At 41.6% G+C, this 26,656-nt stretch overlaps 1 protein-coding gene across 3 annotated transcripts in view; it reads left to right on the plus strand.

The window, feature by feature from the left end:
- The window catches only part of TP53BP1 (tumor protein p53 binding protein 1), a 39,808-nt gene continuing 13,152 nt past the window's right edge, over positions 1 to 26,656 (plus strand). Inside the window, exons 1-14 of one of the 3 annotated variants that reach the window (XM_032195175.1) lie at positions 1 to 121; positions 431 to 501; positions 1,118 to 1,279; positions 1,750 to 1,831; positions 2,040 to 2,185; positions 3,852 to 3,972; positions 7,253 to 7,344; positions 8,356 to 8,603; positions 9,607 to 10,861; positions 21,928 to 22,047; positions 22,647 to 22,883; positions 23,414 to 23,459; positions 24,732 to 24,824; positions 25,793 to 26,291. In XM_032195175.1, the coding sequence (XP_032051066.1) occupies positions 1,126 to 1,279; positions 1,750 to 1,831; positions 2,040 to 2,185; positions 3,852 to 3,972; positions 7,253 to 7,344; positions 8,356 to 8,603; positions 9,607 to 10,861; positions 21,928 to 22,047; positions 22,647 to 22,883; positions 23,414 to 23,459; positions 24,732 to 24,824; positions 25,793 to 26,291 (3,093 nt within the window). In that variant the 5' untranslated portion in view covers positions 1 to 121; positions 431 to 501; positions 1,118 to 1,125. Of the gene's footprint in view, positions 122 to 430; positions 502 to 1,117; positions 1,280 to 1,749; positions 1,832 to 2,039; positions 2,186 to 3,851; positions 3,973 to 7,252; positions 7,345 to 8,355; positions 8,604 to 9,606; positions 10,862 to 21,927; positions 22,048 to 22,646; positions 22,884 to 23,413; positions 23,460 to 24,731; positions 24,825 to 25,792; positions 26,292 to 26,656 lie in introns of those variants that run through there. The other 2 variants (XM_032195172.1, XM_032195174.1) reach the window with 2 other exon arrangements.

The raw sequence follows: 26,656 nt of genomic DNA on the forward strand, positions 1-26,656 counted from the left end.
AGCGGGGCGCGGGGCCGCGCCGTGCTTGCGGAGCCGATGGAGAGCCCTGCCCGCCCGGACGCTGCCGGCCCGCGCAGCCCGCGTCGCTGAGGAAGGTGCCGCCGCCCGGCGGGGAGAGCAGGTGGGCGCCGGGCGAGGCGAGGCGAGGCGAGGTGCGCGGGCTGCCGGCCGCTCCCTCGCGGGGCTCTCGCCCGACGAAATGGCGGCCGCGCGCCGTGAGCGGCCTGCGGCACGGGCGGCGGCAGCGGGGTCCGCGGGGGCTCCGGCGCCGCAGCCGCGCGGGGCCTGCCTCCGTGCCGGGCTGCGCTCCTCGGCGGGCTCGGGAGCCGCCGGGCTCGTTGCCGCCGTGAAGCAGCTCCTTGGAGCAGCAGCGGCCTGTCGGAAGGCAGCCCGCGGGAACCCCCGAGGTGAGTAGGTCTTTCTGTTGCAGTGCCCCTGTAAAGACTGAAGAAAGAGCTGGAAGCGATGTTGAGGACTGTCCTACCTCGCCATGTGTAGAAGGTATCTTCTCCGCCTCAGGTCACTGGGTGGTGAATCTGATCAATCTTCTGTGTAGCTTTCAGTTCTGTTCCCTCACTTGTCCCACCAGGGTAGTCATGCCTGCAATAATTGGTCAGAAATTGGCATCTTTTTCCATTGCATCTTACTGTTATCTTTTTCTATTGGCATCTGGTCTGCATGCTTTGGAGCTTGAAAATCCGTGAGGACTTAATATCATCGTTACCAAGGATTTTGGAGACAAGGGATGGCTTAGAATATGCGTGGTGACCACTAGGAGATGGAGCCGTTTTATGGCAGAGGAGATAACTGGCATAATGGTTGTCATCAAAGGACTTTCAGGGACAGAATCTATATTATCAGGATTGTTTTCTGGTATCCAAATATACAGTAGTACCCAATGGCATTGTATAAGACCTTGCTAGTTAACACTGGCTTTAGATGTAATGGTCGCTGTCCCTGTACTATTACTATAGTTTTAATTGGTACAGCTGAATTGAGAGTCTGTTAGTTTATTTGGGGCTTTGGCAGTATCTTAGTGTATCTTTTGCCATGGCAAAAATGGCTTTTTTTTTTTTTTTTTTTGGTACATATATTACTTATGGATGTTTGATGTTAGATACAGGCATGTCACAGCTGCCTTTTGGAGCTCTAGAGCTCTCACAGAGCCAGGACTTTGAGAGTGACTTTGTGCCCAATGAAGAAGATGCTAGGCATCAGTTTCGCTCTGGAGCTGCTATCCCATCTTCTTCCAGACCTTCAAAGAGTGATTCTAAAGATGGTATGTGAAAATGATCTTAGATGTGTTTTTGTTGCTCTGTAGCTTTTTTTTTTTTTTTTTTTTTTTTTTTAAACTAATAGATGTTACGATTCTCTGAATACCATATTGGTAGTGTGCAACAATGAGTTCACAGTTCTTAGTTGAATAGAATTTTGTCTTGTCTTTACTTTGGGCTAGTTTATTTGTTTGCTTGTTGCTTCCCAAATGTTGTCACTGATTCTGGAACCTGTCTTTCCAAATTTATTTCTAGAACAAACATTCAGACAATCAGATACTGACTTCCATGCCTGGCAGAAACCTCATTCCATCCTTTTCTTTGTTCTATTGATAGTTCAATGCTAAATCTTTTTCATATAAAATTTGTCTTTATATATACATACATAACTTAGAGAGCTACACGTGTTCTCTGTATTAGTCCAGTTGACCTCTGAGTGACAAATGTTCTTCTGTTTTTTTCTTTACCTTGCTAGAACTGAACGTGCATGACAGGCAAATTGTCTCAGGCATAGAAACGCATGCTGCTTTGGAGAGCCAGCCAGAGGAGTTTGAAAGGTAAAACAGTCCCTGTTCTTTGTATTTCTCTTGCTGAAATTCCAGAAGTTGTTTTGTGTGTGTTTTTTGACTTCTGATTTTTTTTTTCCACTTTTCTGACTGGTATATAGAAGTGCATAGCTTTAATCTATTCCAGTAAATTTACTTTACAGTTTTGCAGTTGATATGTTGAGTTTCTCAGGCCAGTGACTGTGTCCTACTTTCCCAGAGCTCTGCAGGAAGGGGAAGAGGATACCACGAAAGAAATGCCCGTCTCTGATCCACTTAAAAGTGAGAAATCCTCTGGTATTTGTCATGAGGAGTTGGATATCTTGTCAACTCAGGAGGAGATGTTTCCTGAGAATAATGTAACAGGTAACAATAGACAAATAGAGCAAGAATGTCCATCCCAGAGGTCATCATAATCATTCCTGCTTGGTATTTTCAGTTGTGTAGTATTTAGGGTGTGGAGTGCTGTGAGTACTTTTCACATAATTTCAAATAAAATCGAGAACACTGGAAATGAAAGGCCACAACTTTCACTGGACTGTGGAGCAGTGTCTAAATGTCACTTCTTGATAGAACAGTGACAGTTGCTTGTTAAATATGTTTCCTTTCCTTTCTCGTCTCCCTTGAAGAACAAAAGTAATAATAATAAAAATATCTTCTGAAACTGGTAATAATGATGCTCATGCCTTGTAGTGACACACAATCTAAAGTGTGGTTAAATACTGTAGGCAAATGTTGTAGGCTTCCTTACGTTGCGTAACTTGGGCAAAACATAGAAAAGGCCTTCAGGGTCATCAAGTCCGATCATCGACCTCACCTGTTGAGTCCCATCACTAGACCATGTCCCTTAATGTCATGTCCACATGTCTTGTAAGTACCTCCAGGGACAAGAACTCCACCGCTTCCCTGGACAGCCCATTCCAAGGCTCGATCACTCTTTATGAAGAAATTCTTCCTAATACCCAATCTAAACCTCCCTGGTGCAACCTGAGGCCGTTTCCTCATGTCTGATCACTTGTTCCCTGATAGAAGAGACTGACGCACACTTCACTACAGTCTCCTTTCAGTTAGTTGTAGAGTGTTGTGGTCTCTGCTCATCCCTCCTTTTATCCAGGCTAAACAACGCTAGTTCCTTCAGTTGTTACTCATAAGCATTGTTTTCTCTAGTCCCTTCACCAGCTTTGTTGCTGTTCTCTGTACATGCTCTAGCAACTCAATATCCTTCTTGTAGTTTCCACCTTACTCCTTTGCATCATTTAGCATCATTGGTGTTCCTGTTTGGGATAGGACAGTACCCTGCAACCAAAATGTTACCATGCTTTCAGTCGATCTTACTTGCCACCTAGGTTAGTGTTCATTTCCTGAAAGAGAAGAGATTATGAAATTGCATCAGGAAAGAGGTCATCGCTGTATTGTCATGGTATGAGGATGTCTAGGTCTGGTTTTGGTATCCATAATTAAAAGGTTCGAGAAGAAGTAGTAGGGTTCTTAGCAATGCTTATAGTTACAGGTCTAGAAAATAAAAGTTTTGACAGGGAAGCTTGTCACAGTCTACAAAGCACGTACTAAATTAAGTCTCACTTAGTGGTTTTTGTTTAGCTTTAATTTGCGTACAACTGTGATTATGCTAGTATGTTTTCGTGTGTGAACCTCCTGTACCCGGAAGGTTCAGTAACCGCTTACGGAAATTGAATCTCTGGTCAATGTGATGTCTTTGGAGGAGGGGGGGTAATTTTGGAGCCATTGGGAATTTTTCTTTTTTAATTACCAAGTACAAAGATATGTACATTTTGGTCTGAAAAAAAATTTATTCTGTAGTTATAAACTACCTTTATCGTCTGAACTGTATGATGATCACATTTCACTTGCTGGACTTCTACATGCTGTCCTTCTCCACCTTTGTGTGAAAAAGGCAGACAAGGATAGGCTGTGACTTTACAGTAAGGTGTACATCATTCATCAAAACTTTCTGATCAACTTGTTTAATGGCCAGATTTCTAATCTTACTTCCTTTTGTTCAAAATTGTTTCAGGGAATGGCTGTCCTGTAACCAGGGTGGAAGAGGGAAGTTCTCTGGCATGCACCCCTGCCCGCAGTCTGCACCTCCTGCAGCTCTCTGGACAGGGATCTCTTGTACAGCAGAGTCATTCCATGTAAGCAAAAAAAAAAAAAAAAAAAAAAAAGACCCCCAAAAACACAAAACTATGTTGTAGTAGCTTCTGTACCATTTCCACCATGCTTTCTTTTATTCAAAGACTGCTAATGCTATCTGTTTACCTTAATTTGTGCAACAAAAGCAAGTTAAGCTAGTTTGGATTCCATGTCACCTGTTTGTGTTTGTACCTTGCAATTTGGAGCTGGTACGTAGTTAAATAGAGTTCTCAAGTTTCCGTGCACATGATTTGAACAGGTATTACAGATTATAACGTGTAGTTCTATAGTTAAAAATTACAGTGTCAGTTATAGGATAGAAAATTTTATGGTTAATAAGTAGATCTTACAGAGAAGATGTATTTGAGAGGGCATTATGCGCAAAAGGAATGAATTCTGTTATTTAAAGGTCATCACCGTAGTTCTGGTCTAGTGAATGATAGTGCATTTTTGTTGTTAGAACTCTGAGATCTTCGCTTTCGACTGTGAATGTGTGTGTGGCATAAGGAAATTGTGTGGAAGCGCTTAGGAGAGCATGTAAGCTAGGAGAGAGTGTTCACATCTTGCTACTGTGGTGTCCTTGATTATGTTCACTGAATAAAGGTGTATGTATAGCTGAATATAGAATGAAGTTGCGGCTTCTAGCTTGTAACCCCGGGGCAACTCTTGAAAAGAGCTCTTTGCTTAACTGTTTTGCCTCAACAAGATTCCTGCTGGGGTTATCAGCTCTATTCCAGCACCAGCTATCTGTTGGTAATTCTTTCTTTGACTTACCCTGTTGTGATGACTTTTCTTTTTTTTTTTTTTAATGATAGTGGATATTATGTACGTTCTTCTGCCTTTGACTTTTTGCCCTGCTCTGCTGTCTCACAGTTGGTGCTGGCTCTTTCTCTGTTGTCTACTCCCTCTTCTTGCATGTGCATGGTCTTAGGTGGAAGTTGTCAAAGCAGAAAGCAGTTCAGCTTGTGTTCTAGCAAGGTCTCTGTGACCTTTGAACCTAAATTGCTGATTGTTCTTTTGAGAACACCTGCCAAAATTCTCTTCTTCATGTTCAGTGTGGTGTTCTCACGCTTCCTCCCCACACAGCCCACCAACAATGAAGCCTGAAGGTTATTCCTTTCTCTCTACTTCCCCTCCCCCGGAGGATCCTCACTTTCCAGTTTCCCCGTCACACACATTATCAGTGTATGTTTGTCTTTCCTATCTTAAAACCATGCCCTTGACACTTGTACTTTCTTAGCTACTGCATTATTTATCTCTAAGTTGACTGAATACACTGTAGCAATTATCTGTAATTATCTCTTTCATACTGTACAATGTGGAGAGCAAGGAGTTGCTCTCAAAATAACTGCGTTAGATGACCGGGCCATGGCTGACATGTTAACTAGTGCTGTTGCAGGCAGTGACAGAGTCTTGTCTCCTCAATTTCTCATTAAGTTTGTGTTGTCAGGTGACTTTCTAATCATCATTTCCTAGCCAGAGCTCAAATAAGTGCTTTGTCTTCCTCAATTATAGTATAGAATCATAGAATATCCTGAGTTGAAACGGACTCACAAAGATCATTGAGTCTAACTCCTGGTTCCACTCAGGACCATCCAAAAATCAAACCCTGTGTCTGAGATTGTTGTCCAAATGCCTCTTGAACTCTGGCAGGCTTGGTGCTGTGACCACCTCCCTGTGGAGCCTGTTCCAGTGCCTGACCAACCTCTTAGTGGTGAGGTTCCTCTCTTTCTGAGTAGCCTTTTCCTGATACCCAACCTGAACCTCTCCTGGTGCAGCTTCATGCTGTTCCCTCAAGTCTTACTGTTGGTCACCAGAGAGAGCAGATTAGCACCTGGCTGCCCTTCTGTATCCTTTTGTGAGGAAGTTGTAGGCTGCAATGAGGTTGCCCCTCAGTATCTTCTTCTCTAAGCTGAGCAAACCAAGTGATCTCAGCTGCTCCTCATGTCTTCCCCTCAAGACCAACCACATTTTTTGTTGCCCTCCTTTGGACACTGTCTAATAGTTTTATGACCTCCTTATGTTGTGGCGCCCAAGCTTGCACACAGTACTTGAGGTTGCACCAGAGCAGGGCGAGACAGTCAATTTCCTCGACCAGCTAGCAATGCTGGGCTTGTTGGTCCTTTTGGCTGCCAGGACACACCATTGAGTCACTCTAAACTTACCATCAACCAAAACCCCCAGATCTCTTTCCCTGAGGCTGCTCTCCAGCCTCTTGTCTTCCAGTCAGTATGTATATCCAGGGTTGGCCCATCCCAGGTGCAGAATCCAGCACCTGCTCTTGTTGAAGTTCATGTGGTTGGTGATTGTCTAGGCTCTAATTTGTCAAGATCTCTCTGCAAGGCTTCTCTACCCTCAGGGGAGTCAATAGCTCCTCCTAATTTAATATCATCTGCAAATGTACTTAGTATACCTTTGAGTCCTGCATCCAGATCGTTTATAAAAACATTAAAGAAAACTGGCCCCAAAATGAAGCCCTGGAGAATCCCACTAGTGACTGGCTGCCAGCCTGATGTAACTCCATTTACTATAGCCATTTGAGCTTGACCAGTCAGCTGATTTTTTCACCCATCGTATTATGCATTTATCTAGCTGTATGCTTGAGTTTCTTGTCCAGAAGGATTCTGTGAGAAACAATATTGTTAGCTTTGCTGAAATCCAAAAGGATTACATCAAGTGCCTTCCCTTGCTCAACGAGGTGGGTAATGTTGTCATAAAAGGAAATTAAATAAATTAAGTAGGACTTTGCCCTTGTGAATCCATGTTGGCCATGACCAGTGGGTGCATTGTCCTTCGTGTGTTTTTCAATAACTCCCAGAGTATTTTTTCCATTGGTTTACCAGGCACTGAAGTGAGACTGACAGGCCTGTGATTACCAGGGTCTTCTTTCTTGCCCTTCTTAAATGGACCACCCTTCTTAAAACTGGGACAGCATTTGCCAGCTTCCAGTCAACAGGGATATCAACTAATGATGCCTGTGTGGTCAATGATGATTTCTCAGGTCTTTATATATTTACATATATATAAAGCACCTATCACCATATTGATAAACACTCTTTGGATCCACTCTGACGGCAAGGGTAAGAACAGGAGTTGGCCTGTTAATACCTCAGCATTTCTGTTTTCAAACAATTAAACAAACAAACAAACAAGACTTTGCTAGAGAATACCTGACATGCTCTTGTGAGAAGACTCCTAATGTGACAAGCTGGATCTACATTTGAGAAGTTAATCAATTTTCTAGTGATATACGTTCTTTTTCCATGTTACCTTTTTCTGCAGTGGCTCTTCAGGCCTAGTCGTTCCATCTCCTGTTGCCTTTGGATCCAGTGCTCTTGTCCCTAGCAGTCCTACTGAACAGGAGCAAGCAAAAGGTAAAGTCTTCTGCATACTCACCTGTGGTTGTTTCTGTACTTCGTGGTTTAGTCTGAGCCTTTAGCCTTTTCAAAACTTGTTTAAATTACACTTAAAGTGTAAAGTGGGTTTGAGAATGCTGAAAGAGGCAGATGCAGGGAGATCTGTATTTGTAATTCAGATCCCAATATACTGTCAGTATTTCCTGCATAGCTATCATGATAAAATTTCCTTCACATGAAAGATGAGGAAAACTTCATATGGAAAAGAGAGTGCTTCTTGCCATTGTCCTCCTTTCTTAGGGGCAAGCCATTCTTTTGCTACAGGTAGGTATGGCTTAAATATATGCTGTTAGGGCAGTAGGAAAGAGAACTGGGTCATAAAAGTCATCTTACCCTAAGTGAAATGGCTAATACAATATTTTAAAAAGCTTTTATATGTTACATGTATGTATTCTAGAAGGTCATACCAAAAGACAGCTTGTTCTGTATACCTTGGTTCTTGCACATTTTCTCTAAGTACCCGTTCGCTGTCAGGGTTAACGTATCCATGAACTTCTAGTACAAATCGCCATTCCTTTCTGCAAGATTGCCATCTCATTTGCTGCGCAAAATCTGAAGTACCTTTAGAATAGATGTTTAGTTAGTGGGGTCTGAATTTGGTTGCGTTGTAATAGAAATAGCAAAACAAAAACCAAAAACATGTCCTCAGAGAATAATTTGTATAAATTTTAGACACTTATTTCTAATTGTAGAAATGTAGACCTGTGGTAGCAAAATAGTTATGAACTCTCCCCAACCCTTCACCCTGTTCATTTAAAGATACAGATAATTGTGTTAATTTTGTTTGTTTGTTTATTTATTTATTGTTTACCCCCACTCCTCCCTCCCGCCCCAAGATTTCAGGTTCACCCATTGAAGTATGAGAGAGTTGCATAAACCACTGCAGATAAAAATCTCTTAATGGAATGTTGGAAAGTAGGTACAACATAGAGATCTGCTAGTAATTTATTTTCTGCTCTTTCAATCCAGATGAACAGATGGATATCTCTATCCCATCACAAGCAAGAGAGCTGATGCAGGAGGAGCAGCAGGGAGAGGTGCTGATGCAGGAGCAGCAGAGGGGAGAGGCGCTAGTGGAGATAGCTATCCCATGTATCCCACCAGGACCGTCTGTCCTCCCACAGGCTTCAACTCCAGTATCCCAGAGTGCCCCAGCCTTCTTTCCTGGATCTTTACCTATACCATCACAACCAGAGTTCTCTCATGTGAGGGTTCATGTAAATATCTATCCCGACTTTTTTTTTGTGGGGGTATTGCAGAAAATGCATTTTTGAGCGAACCTCTGTGCTTCTGTGTGGGGCTCCCCTACTAAACTGATTGTCATGAGCTTCTCTGTTCCTACCAGTCACGGTTATATGTTGATGATATTTCTCTATATGTGTGGCAGTTTATCCTGCAGAGAAAATATAGAACAGCTTAAGAGGGCATAGAGAGTTACTGAATGTAGATTTTTTGTCTTTTATTCTACACTAAAAACTTTCCTTGTGCTTTTTTTTTTTTCTTCCTTTCTTTGAAAGGCTTCTACTTTCTCATGCTGAACCAGGCATTCTGCATCTCAAACTGCATCAGAAACTAGACTTCTACAAAGATAGATTTAATCGTTATTTGTCACGGAGAAGGCTTGAACAAGGCTTGATCTCGCTTAGCGCAAATTTCTTTTAAGTTGCTTATTCTTACCATCTGTTGTTTGCTTTTTGATTCTGGAAGTTAATATTGTTCAAAGGGATTTAACAGACACTTGGTGGCTTTATAGCTCAATATAACAAATTTAATTAAATTAAGGCAGAAAATACAGGTTGAAGTAGACTTCAGTAGTTGAGGCAGAGTTTTTTCCTTATATGAAAGTGGTCTTCATGCTAATATAACTATTACAGAGAATCTTTCCAGAACCCTTGTTTGTCTGACTGAGAACAGCTACTGATTTGCCATACTTGCCCTGTACTTCATGATTTGGTAGTAGGAAAGGTGAGCCAAGGATCATGTCTGACTGGCAGAGGTACTGAAAAGCAATGAATGATGATGATTTCTTGTAGCAAGAATGTGGCAGTTAACACTTATTTAAATGGATAAAAAAAAACAACCAACCAAACAAAACTTGTTTTAATCCATAGGTTTGTTCTGAGCTTGCTCTGCTCTGTAATCTAGCATCATCTTTTGGAAATAATAAACAGCCCAATTTGGGATAACCTGATGTTCAGAATGCCAATTTTTTCATTTTAGGATATTTTTGTTCCAACTCAGAGCCCAGAGAAGAGACATGAAGGAGAAGAAAAAACTGTTGCTTTGACCTGTTCGTGCTTACCAGGAAACCTCTCTGGAACCACAGATGTTTTGTCAAAGGTGCCTATGGGGGACTCTGTGCCACAGCCTTCTGAGTCCTGTAGTCTGATCCTTTCTGTAAGTGAATGTAGCGAGTCTACAAAAGCAGAAGTCAGTTCAGGCTCTCTGAAAACTAGCCAAGATAGTGAAACTTTATGGGTACAGAAGGTTCCTGAATGCAAGGCCTCAGACTTGAGCCTTTGTGCTGTGGAGAATGACAACACAAAACTGAGACTGGATGCAGGCCATCAAGCCCTCTCTGAGAACTGTGAAAAAGCAAAAAAAGAGGGTATAAAAACTGCAGGAAAGCCTGTAATGCAGTTAGTTAGTGCAGGTGAAGCAGGAAATGAGTCACTAGCCCTTACAGCTCATCAGGATCATGGGTGTATTTCTGGAAGTCAAGCTGCTGAACATCAGTCTGGTCAGCCTGAGATTTTGTCCTGTACTCAGGGCAGAGAAGCACGGTCTCAGGGTTATCCATTGGAAGAGAGTTCTGAACCTGAGGCAGTTCCTGAGACTCAATGTGAAGAACAAGAAGAAAAGCTGCAAGTAGAAGAGAAACAAATAAACAAAGATGAGTCTCTTGTTAACATAGCCCTTTCTCAGAGGTTTATCCTTGAAAGGGAAGTACAGAGTCATGAAGACATGGAAGTGGATTTTGCTGGTGGCTCTGGTAAAAATAGCAAAAAATTGTCTGGTCATACCGAAGAATTAGGAAAGGTTGGACCAGAATGCTGTGTAAAAGAAACTTTACAAGACTGTACTTCTGGCATTGGAGAGGCAAAGAACATGGATAAACTGTCCTCTAAAGCTACTTCAGAAAACATGCCAAAACTCAGTAAAGTTTTATCTAAGCCTTCTGTAGGGGAGTTAATGGAACAGCATAACAATTTGTTTCCTAGATTAAAGACTGACATTCCATCAGAAGTGGTATTGTGTGTGAAAAGCCACCCAGATGGTTCAGAATTAGACCAGGCAATGAAAATGGAGAATCACACACCACTGCAGGAGAAAGGGGTTGACATGCTTGTGGCTCAGCAGGAGAATTGTATACAGAAGAGTACAGAGGATACTGCTATGACAAGGAATCTGGAGCAAGAAGAGAAGATGCAGCCACAGGAGAGGGTAGCTGCTAAGTCTCCCAGTCCTTCCAATGGTAAGTGAATTTAGGTTAGTAGTTTGTAGGTGTGTATACTTTGAATAATGTCAAGGGGGCTGTGTACAGTCCTCAGAGTTTTTGGGAAGCGCTGGTTCTGAATGGATGTTGAACAGCCTATCTTCAGAGCAGCAGTGAAAGTTACTGTTAACGTGTGTAAGGTGCTGTTCCCTTTTTCACCATTGCAGCACTGCTGCAGGCAACAGTGATGAAAAGTAATTCATACTCCTAACACCCCCTTCCTGTTTTATGGTAGAAACTCTGAGCAACTTTGAAAACTTGGAATGTTCTGACCTTGGCAATGCTGATGGATTTCTGTAACACTTTTTTTTTTTTTTTTTTTTTTTCCTGAAGCAACAATGGTAGTGTCCTTGAAAGGAAAAGGGTCTGTGGTAGTCTATACTTCCCTTTTAGGTGTCCTTACTGTTTGTTTGTTTATTTATTTATTTTCTCCTTTCATTCTCAGGGGAGGATTTTCTTTGTGGAGACATACAGAGCAGCTTTAAGCGAGACATTAATATAGCAAATCTATCTTGAATAATTTAAAGATGAATGCTTTTTACTTTCACATAAGCTGCTCTTCAGTAGGCATTGTCATGAAGCAAAGTAAAAACTGACAGAAGTTTAACCTATTTTGCACGTATCCTTGTGTATCCCCACCTCCCCCCCCCCCTTTTTTTTTTTTTAAATCTGGGACAAGATTTTTTGAAGTGAGATAGAATAAGGAACAGTTCTGTCTGAAGCTTAACCAACAACAGATTGAAAAGTGTTTTTTGTTTGTTTGTTTGTTTTTGCCTTTTTTTTTTTTTTTTTCATGTTTTGCCATGCAGCTCTGCATAACTGCTGGTGCTGGTCAAGGATGGGAAATAAGTGTCTGGAAACAATGAAAGGGAGCAACCCCAACAATGCTGCCTTAAAGTGTTTGTCTGAATAGAGCCATGAACTCTTTATAATGTTACCGTGGTTTCATTTCAGTGTTGAAACCTCTTTAACTTGCTGTTGTGTAGTTAAGGAATCTGGAACGCTGTACCTGAGTTTTGTGGAGATTCTGCCTCTTCGTTGGCTCTGTTTTAAAGCAGTTCTGTTCTCCTCAAATGAGAAAATAATAGAAGACAGTGTTTTAGTTGGTATTAAGTCATACACATTTTTGTGATGTAACTTTTCATTATAAACTGCAGGATCAGAGAGAAGGAGAGGAGAGAGTTTTCCCCATCTTGTGATGGCAGTAGGTAACTTCCTGTCTCCTGAAGTTGGTGACTAAAAGCTGAGTGTGTGGAAACATTAGCTCTCAATAGGTGATTGTCTTTACATCTGAGCAGACCAGTATGTTAGTTTATGTTTACTTAAGTCTCTACAGTGATTTGGGTAGTTTTTGCTCTGAATTATCTAAGTCATTCAATTATAGTACAGTAGAAGATTAATATAATTGCGGAGTGCTATTTAAATTAAATGAGATGTTCAACAGGGAAGATGTTTATGAACCACCTGGTAGATTCAGATTGACCAGTCTATGATCTTGTTTTATGGAACCTATACAACCATGGACTAGATTTGAATCACTCCTAGCACTTGAAGGTTGTGGTATTGTAGTATTGTCCTATAGTCTGTTCTTCAGAGCTTTGTTCAATGTTTTCTTGTTTTTATTTTGAGAAATTAGTGTAAGATATACAGCTCAAACATATTTCCTAATGTTCAGTCTTATTTTTCCCTTTATGGACTCAGAGCTGATAACTGGTCTGAGCAATTTTCTATTCTTTGTCACCGAGAGATCTATTCTTTGTCAGTGGGGGATATCTCACTTATGTCCTCTGCCAACTTACGGTTTGTTTTTTATCAAGACCTGTATATTTCTTCAAAACTTCTCTGATCAGTCTCACTAGTCCAATATTTTTTGCTATTTTCTGAACTACTTGTTTACTTTTTCCACTTATGAACTGATCCTGCCATTTATGACAGCTTTGGCTGTTTCTTCCTGATAGCTTTTTGAGTGCATTCTTATATGCTTCCCTCCCCTTTTCTTCAGTTCTTGTGACCTTGAACCGTGCTGACTTCTGGAACATATGATCCTGTTCGGAAAGGTCAGAATGGCAGATTTCAGAAAGGAACAAGATGAAGAGCTTTCTTCTTTATGTCTGAGCAGACGTAGGTGAGATGACTTTGAAGTGCTAGATGGAGATTTGGATGAAAAGGGATTGAGTGTAATACTTGTGTGCTTTTAATACCAAATTTTCTGACAAGTTTGGAAAATACCCCCCAAAAAGCTGTTTAATAGTATGGAACTGTCTGGCAACAAAAACTTGAGATACTCAAAAATAGGATGAAGGTATTTTGCGTTGTAAATTACAAATGACAGGTAAATATTCATATCTGTAGAAGTTAGATTACAGTGCGGTAGAGAAGAGAGATTTGAATGCTTATGTGTGTCATCAGTTTTGGAGAGATTTCCAGCAAAGGACAGTAGCATTTTTCAAGCTGGACTTTACTATTAATATCTGTTGACCTATTTTAAAGCAAAATAAAGCTTAAATTACTTTCAAGCCACATGGAGCCTTGTGGCCATAGCTTTTTAATATCACTGACATCTGAGAAACACTTCTACCATGATTGCTTTATTTTGAGCTAAGTATATGTTTAGTCATACAAAAATTCCCTTGCTTTAGGGGGTTCTGATCTCTTTGCTTAGATTTAAAAACTCTACTTTCTCAATAATGAACTCATATGAATCAGTCTGTATTTTTGAGCACTGTTTAGTATGCCAGCTATCATACTAGTTTAACTGATGTAACTTTTGCACCCATTCTTCTGAATGCGGTTTTACCAATGAAGCGTTTAAGTGTTTTTTTGGTTTTGCTTTCTTTAACATCCCATAACTAGCGACAAACAGTTTCTTTCAGAATGTTATAACAAAATTCTGGCTGTTGCTGAGCAAGAAAGAAGAGCGTTTCAGTTGACCAGAAATGCAATGATTTCATGCGTTTTCTGACTTAAGGTCTTTGTTTGCATGGGGAACCAAGCACTAAGCAAATGGCATGCTGGAGGCAATTTGGTAGCATTTGTTTTGTCAACTGAGACAGCAGTGTCATCAGTTTCAGATTTAGGATATGTTGCTGGGGTACATCTGAATTCCACAAATTCTTGTACAAAGTTTGGGGGCTGCCACTTCAGTGAGATTTAGGGAAAGCTTTCACTATTGTTTAAAAGTGGTCTGATTTAATCATGATTCATTTTTTCAAATTAGGGGAAAAAAATACAGAATCATAGAATATCCCGAGTTGGAAGGGACCCGTAAGGATCATCAAGTCCAACTCCTGGCACCGCACAGGTCTGCCCAAAAGTTCAGACCATGTGACTAAGTGCACAGTCCAAACACTTCTTAAATTCAGACAGGCTTGGTGCAGTGACTGCCTCCCTGAGGAGCTTGTTCCTGTGTGCAATCAGTATCAGACTTTGGAGGCTCTGCACAAAATCTGCATTTCCAGGGTTTTAGATATTCTGTGGACCAATAATACCAGCCTCTTTGTTAGATTATTTTGTTGCCATTTAATGGTATGGATGTTCTATTGTGTTTTTTTTCTTTTTTTTTTTTTTCCCTTCTTTGGTCCTTCCCATTTAGGGGCTTGCAGTAAGCTCATTGTGCCCATGTAATAGTACTAAACTAAAGACTGAAAATCATGTTCTCTGTGAACTGAGGAATTAACCAGTCAGAAGAGAATCAGTCTACTTTGGTATACAATTTCCCCCTGTATTTTCCCCAATATTGAATGGCAGATGCATATGGATGAATATAAGAGCAAAAATGTAGTGGGGAGATACTTCTCCAGAAGCCTCTGTTTCATCACTCAAAAATGTACGGTTTAGGAACTTTTTTTTTCTTGAATAGGTGTTCTTCTCTCCCTCCATGAAAATTCTCACTGTGTTTTTTTAATCTCTTTAAAGTTCTAGGCATCAAAGGTTCTTGCAATAGGAGGATTGACATCTTAAATTATATTCTGAGTTTTAAAAAAATAATACCCCAACTGTCTTTATTTCACCAGGTATTAGTTTCATTTGATGACCCCTAATTCTGAAACCTTAAAAATCTGATAACTTCAATTTGTGTAGAATCCTGTATATGGCAAGAATGAAGGTACTTGATATCAGTATAGTAAAACCTATTTCCTTTCTATTAAGCCATTTTAGATATTAGGGAAGTGTAAAGATACAGAGGAGATCAAATATTATTTAACATGAAGGTGAGTGATGATGTTTTAGATACTGTGTTGTTAATTTCCTCTAACTGAAAGAAGGAAAATAACTTTTTGTGTAGAAGAAAATACATTTTTTAAAATTGAATTAAAAAAAAAAAAAGACTTTAATGTTAACTAGCATGGGGCATTTGCTATGCTGGGACTGGATATCTCTGAAGATGATGTGGCATGGTCAAGAGAACAGTATAGGTCTTCGAATTTGACAAGAGTATTGGTTCTATTAAATAAACTGTTTGGCAGGACACTGCTGGAATGATGATAAAGATGAATAGCTATAATTATATACTGAAGCTGAACGTTATATTCCACTTCTGTATGGGGTTTCATTGAGTTCACAATCCCCAGCTTCTTTTTCAAGAGAGCATGAATAAAACTTCTTTTAGCTTGAGGTAATATTTCTCTTGCATATCATACTTAACACATCTTTTCTTAGATAAATCTAAATACAACTTAAAAACATCACATTTAGCTTGATTTACATTCCGAAGAGAGGTGTAAAATGAGCCATGTTTGGAGAAAATTAACTTGAAAATTAATGCTTGTGGTTGTATCTTGCATATTTATATTACACTAAATAGTAGAGTTGTCATAGAATCATAGAACAGCTTGGGTTGGAAGGAACATTAAAGATCATCTAGTTCCAACCTCCCTGCCATAGGCAAGGATGCTACCCACTAGGTCAGGTTGGCCAAGGCCCCATCCAGCCTGGCCTTGAACACTTTCAGGGATGGGGCATCCACAGCCTCTCTGGGCAACTTGTTCCAGTGCCCTCACTACCCTTACAGCAAAGAATTTCCTGCTAATGTCTGATCTAAACCTATCCTCTTTTAGTTTAAGACCGTTCCCCCTTATCCTGTTGTTATGTACCTGAGTAACGAGTCCCCCTCCATCTTTTTTTTTTTTTTTTTTTTTTTTTTTTTTTTTTAATAAGACCCCTTTAAGCACTGAAAGGCCGCAGTGAAGTCTCCCCTGAGCCTTCTCTTCTGCAGGCTGAACAGCCCCAGCTCCCTCAGCCCTTCTTCACAGGAGAGGTGCTGCAGCTCTCTCATCATCTTTGCGGCCCTCCTCTGGACTCGCTCTAACAGGTCCCCATCTTTCTTGTGCTGGGGTCCCCAAACCTGGGCACAGGATTCCAGGTGGGGCCTCACGAGGGCAGAGCAGAGGAGGACAGCCACCTCCCTCGACCTGCTGATCACACCTTTCTTGATGCAGCCCAGGACACAGTTGGCCTTCGGGGCTGCAAGCACACACTGCTGGCTCACATCGAGCCTTCCGTCCTCCAGAACCCCCAGGTCAACCCTGCAGAGCTGCTCAAACAGTTCTCCGAGTCCATACTCCTGTCTGGGGTTGCCCCGACCCGGGTGCAGCACGTTGCGCTTGACATGCTGAACCTCACGCGGTTCACGTGGTGGGCCCGCTTCTCCAGCCTGGCCAGATCCCTTTGGATGGCATTTCTTCTTTCTGTCGTACCAACTGCACCACTCCGCTTGGTGTCATCTGCAAACTCGTTGAGGGTGCACTTGATCCTATCGTCATGTCCTTGATGAAGATCTCGAAAAGCACCAGTCCCAAGACAGACCCCTGAGGGATACTGCTCGTCACCAGCCTCCACCTGGCCATAGAACCATTGACCACTACTCCCTAGGTATGGCCATCGAGCCAATTCCTTATCCGACGGATGGTCCACCCTTCAAATCCATATCTTTCCAATTTATAGATTAGGATGTCGTGTGGGACTGTGTCAAAAGCCTTACAGAAGTCCAGGTAGAGGACATCGGTCGGTCTTCCCTTGTCAACTGATGCAGTCACTCCATCGTAGAGGGCCACCGGATTAGTCAGGCATGATTTGCCTTTGGTGACGCCGTGCTGGCTGTCTCAGATCACCTCCTTGTCTCGCGTGTGCCTTAACACTGCCTCCAGGAAGATCTGTTCTGCGATCTTGGCTTGGAGCAGGTAATTACATATGATTACTTGATACCTGACACACAGTGTTTGCTACTTGCCCTGACAATATAAGACTTGTACTATCAATGATATCAGCTCCAGTACCTGACTATTTAGCACTTGAAAAATATAAAGCACTTATTCTCCCCAGAACTTACTCATATTGCATCAGGAGGTCCTGAATTTGGTCTTTACTTACAGTGGGAGGGACTTTGCTCTCTTGTCCCCCGCGTAGAGGTTTGGGGACGCAAGGGACATGGGAAGCCTGACTGCTAGTGAAGACTGAGGCAAAAAAGTTGTTCAGTATCTCAGCCTTCTCCACATCTGTTGTTACCAGTTCACTGTCTTCATTTGTCAGAGGCAACACTCTTTTTTTTTTTTTTTTTTTTTTTTGCGTCCAATGTACCTGTAGAACCCCTTTTTGCTATTCTTTGCATCCCTTGCCAAGTTTACTTCTGTCAGTGCATTGGCTTTCCTGACCCCATCCAGACATCCATCCATTTCCCATCCCTGTACATCCAGACAGTATTTCTGTACTCTTCCCAGGGCACATGGCCTTGTTTCCACCGTCTGTGCGTTTCCTTCTTTTGCCTAGGTTTGACCAGAAGGTTCTTGTTCAACCATGCTGGTTTCCTACCTTCCCTGCTTGATTTATTGTGTATGGGAATAGAGAGCTCTTGCGCTCTAAGGCAAATATCCTTAAAGAGTTGCCAGCTCTGATTGGATCCTCTGTCCCTAAAGACTGTCCCATGGGATCTCATCCACTAATTCTTCGAACAGGTGGAAGTACACTCTTCTAAAGTTCAGGGTCCTGACTTTGCTCTTAGCCAGGTCCATGTCCCTTGAGATCACGTAGGATTGCTCTATGTTCCGAGAGAGTTGAGGCTTTTGAGATGTTCTGCCTGCTGCCTTCAGACTCCTGCGCTGCAATGGAAAAGTATGCATCGTAATTTTTTTTTTTTTTGTTGCCATCACACTGACTAAGGTATGAAGAGCTTTAAAGCATCATCCGACTTCTCTTTAAGCAGGTTTGTTCTCATAACAGTTATTTCCAACAGGAGGCAAATCTTCAGATAATGAAGCATACATTAGTATGCACAAACTTTGGGTGAAGACTAGAAGGATCTTGAAGAGTCCAAGAAGCAGGAGTAGAAACCAATGGTGAGGTGGGTAGGGGCACATCCTCCTGTTTATGAAGTTGCCTTGAATGAGCTTAAGTGAACTGTTCATTTATTCTACAAAAAAAACCCAAACACTCATAGGATGGAATATGATAGAGTAGGGGGAGAAAAGGGATGATCTGGAAGGCTTCTAGAAGTACATACAGTTCTTTCTTATTTGCTAATCTAGTCCTTTTTGATGTATCACAGGTAGGTATAACATACCAACAGAGAACACTAATGTAATCAAGCTTCTGTCCTGTCTAGCAGCACTAGTGAGTGAGTTAAGAGCAGAGGTAAGAGATGGCTTTTTGAAAGAGAAAGCGGAAGTTCTTAAATGTAAGTCATGGTTTGTGTTGGTTGTGGATATTTTTGGCCCTGCCTCCCCCACACTGTACCAGTTTGAATATAAGTAATTGCTCTAGTTTTATTAGCTGCTTAGATAGTAAAATGTTCCTAGGTCTTCCACATAGTGGTCTTTCCTCTCTGCTTTCTTCTTTTGAAAATAATCCTGTAGCACGATCTGTAAGAGCGATTGGGTAGATGTGTGCACAGAAGACAAAATGGCCATCCACTAATAGTCTTCTGTGCACATCTTCATGTGGCTGAGAGCCATAGTATGCACCACATCCCTTTTAGAAGTGATGGGTAGGGAGAAGAAGTAGAGCAGAGGGGCCTGAGCTTCAGGCTGGCTATCTATGCAGTAATAGTGTGCAAGAGGCATCACCACATGTAGAAAATGGAGTGAGACTTAAATTTTCATCTACAAGAGAAGAGGATAACAAATCTGCTTTGCTTAGCTTGATGCACAGCTGGAAGAATCGATTGTCTCCTAAGGGTGTAGTTTTGTGCTATGCTGGTAGTTGCTATTTGCACTGTGCTGTAAAACATCCAACTCTCCCTGTGAAAGTTATCTAAGAAATTGAAATTTTTTATACCTTAGCATTAGCAAACTGGAGAGCGGCAAAGTGAGCCAAAGAAAGACTGGATCTTTTGATGTTGAAAGATAAAAGCAAATGTTACAGGATGATGGTCTTAAGGATATAGGAGAAGATTTTAGAGAAATACAACCTTTCATTGTTTGAATGGTTGGTACAGATAGGTGAAAGTAATTAAGCTTTCAGGCATACTATGCATTTTTTCAGGTTAGGCATTCAAAAGCCATTTGAGAGGAATGGTAATTGGCCTTTTGATATGCAGTGAACCCACAAAGTATGAATATCATTGTTCTGTGAAATACCTGTCCACTGCAAAAACACTCTGGAGTCCCTAAGATGATCTTAAGGATATTGCAGTTGCTGAACCATATCTTCAAAACCTGTGGTGGTATAGTGGCTGATGGTGAAGATGAGTTTCCAAAAGGACAGTAAATAACTTTTTACAGGCTATCTTTTTTTTTTTCTTTCTCCCTCCCCCTTCCCCCATGAGTGGGTTATGTCTTTGTCATGTATTTATGGCATCATTTCCCCCAAGGCAGTTGTGTATATTATATGTGAGCATCTTGTGTAACTGCAGAATGATACAGTATGTCTTGCGATAAATAAAAATTGTATGTGAGTATCTGGTGCTAGCTCTTGAAACCTTTACTAGAAAATTTCCAATACTGTTTAGTTTTGCTATTTTTTAATACATGCCTATTAAAATTAGAAGTTATAATGTGATTTGCATTGTTTGAGCAATGCTTTGTGAAAACGAAGGTTAGGATTAAAGATGATGAAAACCAATTTTGACCATAATGTGGGGGAGGAAATGGTTATTCTTTTAATCTTATTTAAAAATTCCATGTAATCTGTAAAGACTGATGCTTGCATATTAATGTCCTTCTGGTGGCAGCTGTCAGCTGGTTATAATACTGCAATATCTGTTATTTCCCTTAAAAGTTTACTCTGATGGCAAGTTTCCGATGTTATTGTCTAACTGTTCATTGACTGCTGCTATATATTCAAGCTCATAGGTAGCTATCTGAATCACAGAACGGTTGTGGTTGGAAGGGACTTCTGCAGGTCATCTGGTCCAACCCACTGCTCAGTTGAGATCACCCTGAGCAGGTTGCACAGGACTATGTCCAAGTGGGGTATATCTGCTGACCCAAGGCTAGCTATTTAGAATCATATGGTGATTTGGGTTGGAAAGGACATTAAAGCTCATGTAATTCTAAACCCTTGCCATGGGCAGGGACACTTTCCACTAGATCAGGTTGCTCAGAGCCTCATCCAATTTTCCACTTTTCCAACATCCACTTTCAGGGATGCGGTATCCACAGTGTCTCTGGGCAATGTGTTCCAGTGCCTCACCACACTCGTAGTGAAGAATTTCTTCCTAATGTCTAATCTAAATCTATGCTTTTTTAGTTTAAAACTGTTGTCCCTTGTCCTGTCACTACACACCCTGATGAAAAGTCCCTCCCCATCTTTCCTGCAGGCCACCTTTAAGTACAGGAAGGCTGGTATAAGGTCTCCCTACAGCTTTCTCTTCTCTAGGCTGAACGACCGCAGCTCTCTCAGCTGTCTTCACAGGGGAGGTGTTCCAGCCCTCTGGATCCATTCTAATAGGTCTATGTCTTTCTTAGGCTGGGGACCCCACAGCTAAACATGAGGTTTCACAAGAGCGGAGCAGAGGGTGAAAATCACTTTCCTCAGCCTGCTACACTTCTTTTGATGCAGCCCAGGATACAGTTGGCTTTCTGGGCTGCAGGTGCACATTGCCAGCTTGTGTTGAGTCTCTCATCAACCAGTGCCCCAAGTCCTTCTCTTCAGGGCTGCTCTCAATCTGTTCTCCACCCAGCCTGTATTTATGCTTGGGATTGCCCCAACTCAGGTGTAGGACCTTGCTCTTGGCCTTGTTGAATTGCATCAGGTTCACGTGAGCCCACTTCTCCAGCCTTTCCAGCCTGTCCAGGCCACTCTGGAAGGCATCCCTTCCCTCCGGTATGTCGACTGCACCATTCAGCTTGGTGTCATCTGCAAACTTGCTGAGGGTGCACTCGATCTCACTGTCCATGTTGCCGACAAAAATGTTAAAGAGCACCTGTCCCGGTACCGACGCCTGAGGGACACTGCTCATTGCTGGTCTGCGCATGGATGTCAAGTCATTGAACAGAATTATTTGAGTGCAACCACCCAGCCATTTCCTTACCCACCAAGTGGTCCATCCATCACATTGACGTATTTCCAATTTAGAGACCAGAATGTCATGCAGGACAGTGTCAAATGCTTTGCACAAGTCCAGGTAGATGACGTCAGTTGCTCTTCTGTTATCCATGATGATAATACACCATTCTGTGCAAGGTTAGGTTATTAATTCAGGCAACACATAGCTCTGCCAATACAGTTGTGTCCTATCTTTCATTTTTGTTTCTGGCTTTGTTTCTGTTCCCTGTGCAAAATCCTGAGCACTTTTCAAGAAAACCTGCGTTCTGCAGAAGTCCTTTTCACATGAGGATATTTAGTCTCGCTTTCATCTAGCTTCTGGAGACAACTGCGTCGAAGTAGACCACAGTCCAGACTTCGACCGAGAGAGACTTTCCACATGAAAAGTGAGGAAGATCAGTTAGAGCAGCAACCCTGAGTCCACTAACTGTTCAGAAAGTTTTTGTACAGGATAGCACAAGGGTTATGCTTTTCCTCATTTCCACACCGCAGTGAACTTTTGCTTTTTGTACGTGGACTGGAGTACACTCCTGAAATCACTAATCCTGGCTCTCCCTGTCTTTTAGGAACCCCATTTCATTTTACTTTGCCAAAGGAGGGTGATATCATTCAGCCCTTGACCAGCATAACACCACCTCTTACTGGCCAGCTTAAAATGGGACCTAGAAGACACAGCACGCCAATTGGTGAGTTTGACCCAAATGGTTCTCTTCAGTTTGGAACTTTTTATTCTAGATGCAGGATCATAGGATAACTCAAACCTGTCTTGGCAAAAAACATTGCTGCTGTTTGAGGAGGGTTCATCCCTCTTTTTCTTTCCTCGGTCTGTAATGAAGATGTTTGCTACCTTAGTATGGGGTTGTATGGAACATACCTTCCTTCATTGCATTCCCATATATAACTCCATTAACGAATGCAGAAGATCCCTTTGAGTAGTGAAAGCACTTAAATTAAAAGAAGGTTGTTCCCAGCATTCGTCGTTTTGCAAGACTTTCTCTGCTGGGTTCACAAAATAACAGCTTGCATGTGTTGGAGAAAAGGAATTGCATATTTCTGGTAAATAGTAAATCATTCTGCTCTCATCACAAGCTATGGATGATACTTGTGCTAAAAAACTTTGATCCTCTCAGAACTCTAGGATGACCAGAGAGGAATTTCCACTACTGCGCTATCACTAATAATGCATGCAGTGAAGCAGTTTCAAAACCAAACTGGGCCCTGAACCACAGCAGTGGGAACCACAATGGCTATTTCCATTTTTACTTCTTTGTTTTCCTATTTTCAGTGGCTGATAGTTGTCCAGACAGCACTATAGCAACTAGTGATGTTACAGCTGAGGGTACAATGGGGACCAACAATGTCACCATGGAAAGTGCAGTGGTATCAACAGATGTGTCAGAAGTGTGTGAAAAAGGAGATTCTCATGTAGTTCCTGAGGCTGATGCAAAACTCTCTCTGCAAATGAACCTTGTTACCCCTGTGAATGATGGGAGTGAGGAATCCCTGCGGTTCTGCTTGGAAAGTAAGAGACTGAAACCTTGGAACATACAGTTTGTACTAGACTTCAACACCCTGACTTAGAATCTCTCCATGGCATTCCCTGAGATGGTCTCTGAAATCTTGCAGTTTTTCTTCTTGGGCAGTGAGAAGAGAGGCCTCTGTTGTGGGGGAAAGATATTTCCAGCAGACTGAAAATTGTGATGTGCATTTGCAATGTACATTGCAATTGTTTGTGGGTGCTCTGTGAGACATGTAATCACAAGACAGAAAAAGAGTTTGGTTATGTTAAGGAATGAAAAGATACTGAAAGTATGATCTGAATGAACAAGTTTGATAGCATTTTAATCAGAACAGTGACATTCAGTCAAATAGCCTAAAACTTGCATATGTACATGTATATAGGCTCGGGGCTGTGATGGTAAGTTGGGTGGGGAGGCCTGAGGACTCTTTGTCTGACATTACTCAACCTCTCAGCTCACTGGGTGTGGGGTGCTTAGAAGGACAGGAGAGACTGTGACACTGAAATTGTCCTTCCCTTCCCTCTTGTTTCAGAGCCTACAGCCAGTGACAGGAAAAATGGATCTGCTGCTGCTGCCAGGTAACTGGGCTTGTTGCTGTGCAGAGTCAACACAGAGGTCTGGTTAGATCCTTTTTCTGCTCATTACCAGTGGAAGGGGGAATAACAGTTAAAATGAGACATAGAAGTAGGGAGCTCTTTTAAAGGTAGCAACAGCATCAACTCTTTAGTTCTTGCATCAGGTTTTAAGTGAGTAGATGTGGATGCGAGGTGGGTCCAAAACAGCAGGTTTCCTACCTGCTGTTTTGCTGTAGGCTTTGTGCTTTCCTACTAACATCAGCATTTTACCTCCTTTTGATTATAGTCAGAGCAGAAATTCATGTCTTGTGCAGTCCAGAATGCAGGTCTGCACTATCAACCTCTGAAATTTCAAACGTGGTTTTCTTTGTTATTGTGCAATTTTCTGCAAATAGTCTCAGCTCTGAGGAGTTCTGAAAGAAAATTCTGTTTGATATGAGGCTGATAGAAACATAACAAAGTCACTGACGGATTGAGATCACAGTTTAACGCGTTGACCAAAATATAAGTTTTCTTCCTTGATCTTTTAATCTGTATGTATCTGTCTTACCACACATGTAAGAAAAATAGTTTTGGAAACAGGCTTGTTATCATGTACTGTATTCCCACATCGCCTAGGGTTGCTTGGTTGTGTCTTTTAGACTGTATGATTTGTAAGTACTAATAAGAATCTGAGTGAGAAGACACTATCTATAGTGGTCTGAGTGAAGTATAAGGGTTTGAAGCAGTGAGAAAACTTTGAAATAAACTTAGTACCTCTTGTCGCAGAATTAGGTGCTGGATGGTAATTATGCCTCAGTGCTGAGGATGAATGGTCATCAGTCCTCACTGGTTGATGTTGGGTTGCCTTTGTAGGTGCAGGTTGAACTTGATCTCTCAGAGTCTGCTTTACAAGTCTTTTCCCATAATTTTGCTCTGTCATGAAGATTTTAAATAAGCAATAAATGGTCTAATGGTGTTCCCCAGTGGCTGCAAGAAATAGTGATGGTGAAACTCCTGATGGTGCTGTAGTTCTTCACCCTACGTTTTCTGGAATTGCTAGATTGCTCTTGGCTGTGAGAGTGTCTGCAGAAATAATAGAAGTGCTTATATAATTGTGGGTAATTTCTTGACCTTTGAGTGTCTGACCATCACACTCATTTTCTTGTTGCCTACATCAGCAAACTCAATTTGAATGTTTAATGCCAGTAGTTGTTTTCCCAGGGGGCTAGAAAACTCGTTATGCTGTATTTTCACAATCCCTAATGCCTTTTTTTTTTTAATCTGCGTTGCTAGCTCCCAGAAAGCATCATCTGTGTTCAGTCGTGTCTGTGAAGTTCGGCGAGAGGATGAGGCCAGAGGCCATGACCTTTCAGCTTCTCCATATAGGTAACTACTTACAGTCTTTGACTGCCAGTCCTGGTTAGATTTTGGATTTACACACGTGTGCATTTTTAACATTAATGACTCAGTGTAGTCTCTTTGTCTTTGGATGACTTAAAAGGTTGGGCACAATGGAATGAATATATTAAGTACTGTATGTCTATATCTCACATGGTAATCACAGAATGGTTGAGGTTCGAAGGGAACCCTGGAGAGTACACAGTGTCCAACCCCCTACCAAGCAGGGACACCTAGAGCACATAGCACAGGATCGCATCCAGGAGGATTTTGAAATTCTATCTTTTGATTGAAGTTTTGACCTATGAAGAAAAAGTAATTTATATTGCAAGAGTATTGAACGGTTATACTGTAGACAGCGATGACCAGGAACTTCTAGCGCTGGGCAGTGTACAGACAGAATGGAAGACAGTCACTCCTCAAAGCCTCTCAGGTATGAGGGAGATGAGGGAGGATAAATGTGTACTTCTAGTAAGATTCGGTATACAGTCCCATATAAAACCTGGTAAGACTATTGACGGGGAAGAGAAATCCTAGTGAAAGTGTTAAACAGCATTTGTGTTCACACTCCTGCCTCTTCTTCCTAGGTGTGATTAACTCTTTCAGGTCAAGGAAGTGCTGAAGCAGACTGTAGCAACTTCAAGATGGCGTGACTTTGAGAAGCATTTCGCATATGTGGTCCTTGTTGTTTGGAGCATACCTTGCTTTATTAGTGTTTGCAAAAGCTCCTAGTTTTCTATAGGTGTCAGCAATTCTTCCTGCCACCACATGGATCACTTGAGAGATGTTGCAAAATGTTTTACAATTTGAAAACACACCGAGTTCTTTGTAAGCTTAAGAAGCAATTGAAAAAATGCATTGTTGTATTTTGAATAGTGCTTTGACCTGAGTAGCAGAATATTGGCCTTCCTGCTTTTTTAATCAATAATTTTGACCTATATATAACTGGTTTGCAGGGGGAATCTATTCAGTTTTCCTGGCACAGAAGAAGATGATGAATTATGTAAAAATCCCAGTCAGCAGTGCCGGCAACACAGAGCAGATGACAGTGGTAGACAGCTCCTAATTCCTCGGAGGATGCAACAGGGCTGCCATCAACAACCTCCCTGTGCAGAGGAGAGGGAGTGTGTGGAGACTGGTACTGTTAGCACTCAGATGGAAGAAGGGACAAGAACGCAGAAGAAACCAAGTAAAGCTGTTGCAATTAATGAAAGCCAAGAGAAGCAAGCAAATACTAATAATAAAGGGATTCAAACTGCAGCAGACTCTCATTTTACCCCAACAACTGTTACAGTAGCAACACAAACAGCAGAAGGAATCTGTAGGCGAGTGGATGTGGGAACCAGTATGTCTGGGCAAAGACCTGGTCGACAAGATGCGAACATCCAAACTGAGGAGAGTGGGGAAAAGCTTGTGAATGCATCTGGAGAAGACACAGACTCTCTGCACAGTCAGGTGGGATGAAGGCTGCCTGTATTTAATTTTACTGCTTTAGAACAGTGAAGTATCCCTTCAGCCAATAAATTCACTAACAATAATTCCTCTGTCAAAAAAAAGCCAAGAGACCTCTTCAAAACATAAATGGCTTAAGCTTTCCTTTATCAACTGTAGGCAGCTGTTAAGGGACTGCAGTACTCAGTGGACAGAGTAAGTTTGGGAAGTAAATGTCTTGATATTTTCTGAGAAACTACGGCAAGTGATTTTGTGTCTGTCTGTGTATGTCTAGATGTAGTTAACGCTATTAAAAAAAAAAAAACAAACAAACTTTTTTTTGGATGGAGGAGGAAGTTGTATGAAATCTGGAAGGAATGCTTTGATGT

The sequence above is a fragment of the Aythya fuligula genome, chromosome 11 (genome assembly GCF_009819795.1).
Source record: "Aythya fuligula isolate bAytFul2 chromosome 11, bAytFul2.pri, whole genome shotgun sequence".
NCBI lineage: Eukaryota > Metazoa > Chordata > Aves > Anseriformes > Anatidae > Aythya > Aythya fuligula.